Source organism: Leucopleurus acutus (assembly GCF_964270905.1).
Source record: "Leucopleurus acutus genome assembly, chromosome: 16".
NCBI classification, from domain to species: Eukaryota; Metazoa; Chordata; class Mammalia; order Artiodactyla; family Delphinidae; genus Leucopleurus; species Leucopleurus acutus.
In genome coordinates, this window is record NC_139158.1 from 36,611,557 (window position 1) to 36,618,506 (window position 6,950).

At 59.7% G+C, this 6,950-nt stretch overlaps 1 protein-coding gene across 1 annotated transcript; it reads right to left on the reverse strand.

Annotated features, from left to right (window-relative positions):
* Positions 1 to 1,204: 1,204 nt before the first annotated feature.
* Positions 1,205 to 5,152, reverse strand: LOC309972677 (brain-specific serine protease 4-like; the record flags this gene model as incomplete). Its single annotated transcript, XM_082856469.1, has 6 exons — positions 1,205 to 1,465; positions 2,072 to 2,229; positions 3,297 to 3,574; positions 3,814 to 3,985; positions 4,413 to 4,439; positions 5,071 to 5,152. The coding sequence occupies 6 exons, from the start codon at positions 5,150 to 5,152 to the stop codon at positions 1,205 to 1,207; spliced, it is 978 nt and encodes a 325-aa protein (XP_082712595.1).
* Between the last annotated feature and the right edge of the window lie 1,798 nt (positions 5,153 to 6,950).

Consider the following 6,950-nt stretch of genomic DNA (forward strand, 5'->3'; position numbering starts at 1 on the left):
AGTGCTCGCAGTAAAGGATACCAACCAACCAAACCACACCTGTGCTGCCTTCTCAAGCTCACTGCACTGATTTTACATTTACGTTTCTAGTTGGAGACCCTGAGGCAGCCACTCAGCTCTGTCCTCTGCACAGCTGGACCTACTTGTCTTCCTGACTGTTAGAAAAAATCTCTCTCGCACATACTCATCAAACCAACCACACAGCCCTGCCTGCACATTCGCTTGTTTCTGGGAAGCCCAGGTGGCGCTGATGGGGTACAGTATCCTGGGCCTTGGGAGGAGGGGCAGGGCTGGTCCAGGAGGCCAGAGGCCTGGCTGCAGAATGGTGGGCATTGGGAAAGGGGGGCATTAGCTCGGTCCCAGGCAGACCCTATGGTGGCCTAGGACCCAGCTCTCAGCCCCACCCCGTGGGGGCAGGTGAGGTGACTCAAGCCCCCACAGAGACCTGCTGTCTCATTGTTTTGCTCCTTCGTTCCGGGGGGAGGATTCACAGAATCAGCAGTGAGTCACTGGCTGAGTCAGCTCCTGGGGAGTCCTGGCTGCCTCAGCCCAAATCTGAGACACCCGGCTCTAAGATGAGGGAGGATGGGGGACACCCCACTCGTGTGTGTGTGTGTGTGGGGGGGGGGTGTTCTCCTAGCCAGCCCTGTTTCGGAAATTCAACAGGCAGGTTGGGGACCTGCCTGGCCCTGCAGCCCCCAACACCCACCTTTCAGGTGGGAGAGCTGGGCCTCCCAGGTTGCTGGGCCTCCTGTCTCCTCTCCATTTGGTCTCCCTGGTGGCAAGGGGTTACAAAAGGACAGTGCAAAGGTCAGAAGTCAGGATGTTGAATCCTAGGTGGGCAGGACACCTGGGTCCCTGGCCAGACCACCATCCAAAGTCCTACCTGCCAACCCCCGTTTTAACCCTGACTGGACCCTTCTTCCCAATGTTCCCATACCCGAGGGAAAAAATAGGAACTAGGGTAAAAATAATTTATTGAAATTGGAGGAATAAATAAGATGTGTGGGAGGAGTTACAAATAACTGTAAAAATCTTTAACATGTATGTACACAAAGGCGCTCCTGGCCTCGGGGGTGGGGCCTGAGCCCAGGGGCGGGGCGGGGCCTCCCCGCGGAGGAGATCCGGCGCCGGCACCCTGGCGCTCCCAGAGGTAGACCGCTTATTTACAACGGAGGAAACAGCACGTGGTCTCCCCAGATCCCTAAACCCCGCGGCCCCGGGCGGCCCTGCGAGCTCGCCGCGCCCCCAGAGCCCGTCCCCGGCGTCCTGTGGGCCCGCTACCCTGCGAGTGCCCGCGGAGCTGCACCCCTTGCACGATCTTCTGTACCCAGGAGCGGTGGGCGGCTAGGCTGATGTAGACGCCAGGCCGGTTGCGCTCCGCACAGCCCTCGCCCCAGCTGATGACGCCCGCCAGCAGCCAGGTGCGCTCGACCTGGCACATCAGGGGGCCTCCGGAGTCGCCCTGCGGAGAGGAGGGAAGGTTAGGGACCCGCGTGGGGCAAGCGGTGAGCAGAGCCCAGGACCCGCGCCGCAGTAGGTGGCAGTTCCCTTCGCGGGGGACCATTTCTCCGACCTGGGGGCCGCGGCACCCTAACCAACGCCACCAGAACCGGGAGGGCGGGGAAGGACACACTTCCCAGGCTCACTTCCGGTAAGAAGCACTTTGTGCTAGACCTTCTCCCTCACAGCCCTGGAGGCAGGGAGGATTGTGACTTGCTTCACAGTTGAGGAAACCGAGGCTCAGAAAGAAGAAAACTGACCCAGCCCGGGTGTGGACCATTGCACCGTCCCACAGTGCTCCGCCACAGTGGTGGAGCTGGAGCTGGCTCTGGGGGCCAGGACCGTGGCACCCCTTCAGGAGGATGCCAGCTCCCTGAGAATGGGGTCAGGCACACCGGAGGTGCTCAGAATGTTTGATGTATGAACGGCTGAGCCAGGCTGGGGCCGGGTTCTGTAGGCATCTATCTAGGGGGACTACCAGGTCACAGCTGATTCTGGGAGGAGGCGCAGGAGCAGAGGGGTGATGGAGCTCAGTGGGGCAGGGCTGGGAAGGATGTGGTGTGCTCACCAGACAGGCGTCCCGCTCCCCCTCCAGGTAGCCGGCGCATAGCATGTCCTCCGTAATGGCGCCCTGCCCGGCTCCCCGCCAGTACAGGCGGCTGCAGACTGCTGAGTCGATGATGGGAACCTTTAGCTTCTGGAGGGTCCGAGGGTCGGGCAGGGGCACTGGGAGCAGGGAGGAGAGAGTCAGGCTTGGGAGACTCTCCTGGTGGCCTCCTCAATTCCCTCCTCAATTCCCTCAGCAGCGTTTCTCAAAGGTTAAGTGGATCAACTCTGTCAGGCTCTCCCACAATGCCTGCAGAAAGCCCAAATTCCAGGACTCCACTCTGGATCTACTGAATCCCAAATTAACGTGCAGCCTGAAACTCTGAATCTTTAACGAGATCTCTGATGCCAATGAGATGGTTCAAACCAATGGTCCAGGCTTGTCCCATCTCAGGCACTACTTTATCCAGCACTGGTACTGCTACAGACTAATGGCCACTCAGTGTTGAATCTTATTGGGACTTGAGGGACCCCTGCCATCCCCTAGGGGGATTGATCCTAGGGTTGGTCTGTAGACCTTCCCCAGTTCATAAATCCACCTTTCACAGGAGCCCCTAAGAATGACCGTGGGGAGACTGACTGAAACTTCAGAGTCAGTGGGGTCCCCAGACGCCCAAACTGGTGTCATTTCTCTTAATTCTTCTGGAATCTGGTTAAAGTTCCATATATATATGTCACTGCTTCTCTGCCTCTTACTTCATCTAATCTAATTTGTGTTTCTAGATGAGGTTTTCCAAACCTCCAGACTTGGTTTGCCAATTATATTTTACCATTTATGGAGACTGCATTTTCTCCTGGGAATTTTGCCTGCAATTGTGTCATGATGCCACCAGGGGGCGTTTATTCCAGATTTGGAATCTTAGGGCTGTTTTCATATTCACCTGGTTCAGCTTGGTCCCATAGACACCTCCTCTCAGCTGTTCCTATATCACTTAATATCTTGGTTGATCTGGCATCTTTGCCTCAGAACACAGCAAAAGGTACCTTTTAACTAGAAATGATCTAGAACTATCCACCTAGGCTTCTGTGTCATCACATCTCTGGGTCACAGCCTGTCTTTTCTTCTATCTGTGTTGTGCTCTGCCTCTGGCCTCTATCCTTTGCTGCCCGTGGCACCTGTATCTCCCAGTGTCCACCGCCCTCTGTCCCCACCCACCCCCATACCCCTGGTGAGAAAGAAGCCACACCTCCATCGTGGATGCTCCCCCAGCCAGCAACCCAGCAGTTGGTGTCCGGAAGGAGATGGACGGAGGAATCAGGCAGGCAGATGGGCAGGATGCGTTCAGAGAACTGGATGGCGTGCTCCAGGTGCACCAAGGCGATGTCAGCACGGGCGCCTTTCTTCCAGGAGTACGCAGGGTGGAGCTTCACCCAGGCAATACCCACCTTCTGGGACCTCGGGCCGGGGTTCCCCAGCTGCCAGGCCCCCAGCAGCACAGAGAACAGGCCTGGTTTGTTCGGATGGCTAGAAGGGAGAGGGAGGGGGTGGCATCAGCCAGGAACCACTGGGTGTTCAGGAAGCGTCTGGGAAGGGTTTCTGGTGTAATGGCATATGAAGGCGCCTGGTGAGCAAAAGAGGCTTCTGGGGAGAAGCAGGGACTCTCCTGAGGGACCCAAGACTGGACTGAGGCCTGGAAGCCGGGGCCGTGTGGGCAGCCCGGGGTCTGGGGAATCGAGTGGAAGGGACCGGCTGAGCGTACGTACCCCTTGAAGCAGTGGGCGGCCGTGACCACCCAGCGGTTGGTGAGCAGGGAGCCTGCACAGTGGTGGGTGCCATTCTTCTGGATGCTCACAAGCCAGGGCCACTCAGCATCGGTGCTGTCCTTACCACCCACGATTCGGTTCAGGTGTTGGGGCTTTCCACAGGCTGGGGGACCTGGCGGAGGAGGGGCCAGTGTGTCAGACCCTCAGGCACAATCCTCATCCCTTCCAGCCCCCCTTTCCTGCCTTCAGCACTTAGGCCTGTGCTCCAGTCTCCTCCCACCCTGGCTCCGTTCTTTGCTGCCTCTTCCCCGGCCCTTCCACTCTCTGCCCTCCACTCTGGCTCAGCACTTGGTCCTCTAGCCCTTTTACATTCTCGGGCCACTCACCCCCTCCTGGGCCTCTCTCCTCCGCATCCCGACTCTCTGGGCCGCATCCTCACTTTCTGGGCCTCTTTTCCTGCCTGCCCTTCCTCTCCAGCTCAAACACCCTCTTGCCCCACTGCCCGCTTCTGACCTGTTCCCCACAGACAGACACACAGACACTACCCTGCCCTTCAGGCTTCCTCCCTCCCCGCTTCCCTGAGGGCAGCTCTGACTTACCAGCTGTCTTGGCAGCAGCTAGGGTGGCTGAGGGCAAGAGAAAGAAAGGGTCAGGTCGGTGGAGGGGAGCCCTGGTACCCAGCAATCCTTCCCGGTGGCTCAGTCCCTGGGGCCCTCCAGACCTTCCCAGGCGGGGCATTTCCTGGAGCCTGGGCAGGACAGACCGAAACCTCAGGCCCTCGGTGTGAGCTGCAGCCTTGGCCTCCCTGAAACTTCCTGTCCAGCCTGTGCCCGGGCTCCATCCAGCCTACCTGGGGGTGAGGGGTCAGCCCCTGGGGTGTCTCACTGAGGTGAGAGGGAGAACCCCCCTCCCAGGCCTTAGGTCTGGATGCCGCTGCCCCGGCAGTGGACCATGCAGACCCAAGAGACAGGAACGGGACATGAAGAGGGTAAATAACAAGCAGAGCTGAGCACACTGAGCACTGCACTAAGCCCTGTCCTGGGCCCTGTAGTGCAGTGTTCTATGTACTCCTCACAGCTGTGGAGGAACCTGAGGCTTAGAGCAGGCAAATGACAGAGAGGGAGAGGGAGAGAGGGAGGTGGGGGAACAAAGCAACAGATGAGAGGGAGAGGAGGGACTCAGGCAGGACCAAGAGGGAGGACGGCTGGGTGGACAATGGGGAAGGGGTGGAGGGGGCAGCAGGCCCTCAGGACTCACCTGGAGCAGCCAGAAGCAGCAGGGAGGTTACAATGCTGAGGTAGTGCCTCCCCAGGGCAGGGAGAGTCTCGGGAACCACCATGGCCACTGCCGACAGGAGAGCTTGGATTCCCTGCAGGCCACCCCGGGTTTTATCCTGTGAGGCAGAATGCTGTTGGACCAGTCTCCCGAGTGAGTGGCTCAGTCCCGCCACCCCGGGCTGTCAGTCACAGGGAGGGGGTGGGGCTTTGGGGAGGAAATAAGCCGTTAAAGTCAGGGGTGGGGCTGGCGGTGGGGTTGGAGGGCTCTAGCTGGGACCCCTACCTCGGGCCTGGATCCGCGGACTCAGGTCTCAGGATCTGGGCTCTGGAGGGGCAGGAGAGGGAACTTGGGCCCTCAGGTCTAGGCTGGGCCTTGACCTTGACTGGAGGGGCAGGGCAGAGAAAGGCCCTTAAGCTTGAAGGGGGGGTGGTCCGGGTGGGGAAGGAAGGCACGCAGACTCTGGGGCCTGGGTCCGCGGTGGCGGGAGCCGTTGGGGAGGCCCTGGGGCCTTGGGTGGGTGACAGCGGGCAAGGGACTGCCCAGAGGCTCCGTAACGGCTCCTGTGACTCAGCAGAAGACCTGACCCAGCCCTGGGCTCGGGGATCCCGTTAACCCACTTGCCAGAAGGCGTGAATCAGACCCCCGGTGGCCACCTGTCCCGGGGACACCTTCCTGTGGGCCCTGTCACTCAGCAGCCTAAGGATTCATCTCTCACCTGGACTTCCAGGAACCCCAGGTGGGGCAGCCAGTTGCCCAGGTGGCTGTGACTGATGCGGCTGCCTGGGGAGGGCTGGGATGCTGAGTCCCCACACCCCACCCCAGCCCCTGTGCTCCCAGGACCACCCCCCTGGACCCCTCCTTGGGGTCAAACGGCTGCTGGGTGATGCTTGATCGGGGAGCCCAGGTGGGGGTGTGGGAAGCAAAATGCTCCCCCAAGGAATCTGCCCGCGTGATCCTGTAACCCTCACCCTGCAGTCAGGTCTTCCGTGACTCAGTACCCCACACTCCAGACACCCGTGCCCTGAGCAGGAGGAGTCAGGCTTCTTCTGAGAGAGACTGTGTATCTTTGTCCTTCAGTCATTTGATCAACAAAACTTGCGATGGCCCTCGATATGCCTGGGGAGGGGCATGGACATAACAGCAGTTACGGTGTGCGTAGTGAGCCAGGCACCACCTCATTCAGTCTGCAAAGTCCCTTATTATTATTCCCATTCTGCAGATGAGCAAACTGAGGCCACTTAGGGAGGTGAGTGACTTACACAAGGTCCCGCAGCTGGTGAGGGGAGAAGCCCAGATGTGAACCCCAATTCTAGAGAAGGGCCAACTGGACTCTTGGAGCCCTGAGGGAGCCCAGCAGCAGACGGATGGTGACCCGCCCCCTGGGGTCAAAAGTGCTGGGTGGGTGGGAGCCCAGGGGAGGCACCTGATGCCGGCGGGGGGCGGGGGCCGCCAGTGAGGGCTGCCCAGAAAGGAGGACCTTGAAAGGGAGGCTGAAGGAAATGATGGAGTTAACCCTACAGAGGCTGGGGATGGGGACCAGTTGAGGGGGAAGCCCGAGGTCACGGAGAGGGAGTGAGGGCCCGGTGGGTGGCTCGGGGCATTGGGAGGGGCTGCCACCACAGCCCGTGTCCTTTGTGGGCAGACCGCCTACCACAGCTTCTCCTAAGCCCCACAGCTTAGCCAACACACGTTCTGCCCCCAGAGCCTGCCCAGGGGTGGACTCCCCTCCTGCTGTCCACCTCCTCAGGCTGTTAGGGGTTCCAAGAGTCTGTGAGACTCACCTGGAGATCATCGATACCAAAAAGGATCATTGATGTGTTTTACTGGCCCCTGCTTGGGTTGGAGGGGCAGGAGGCAAC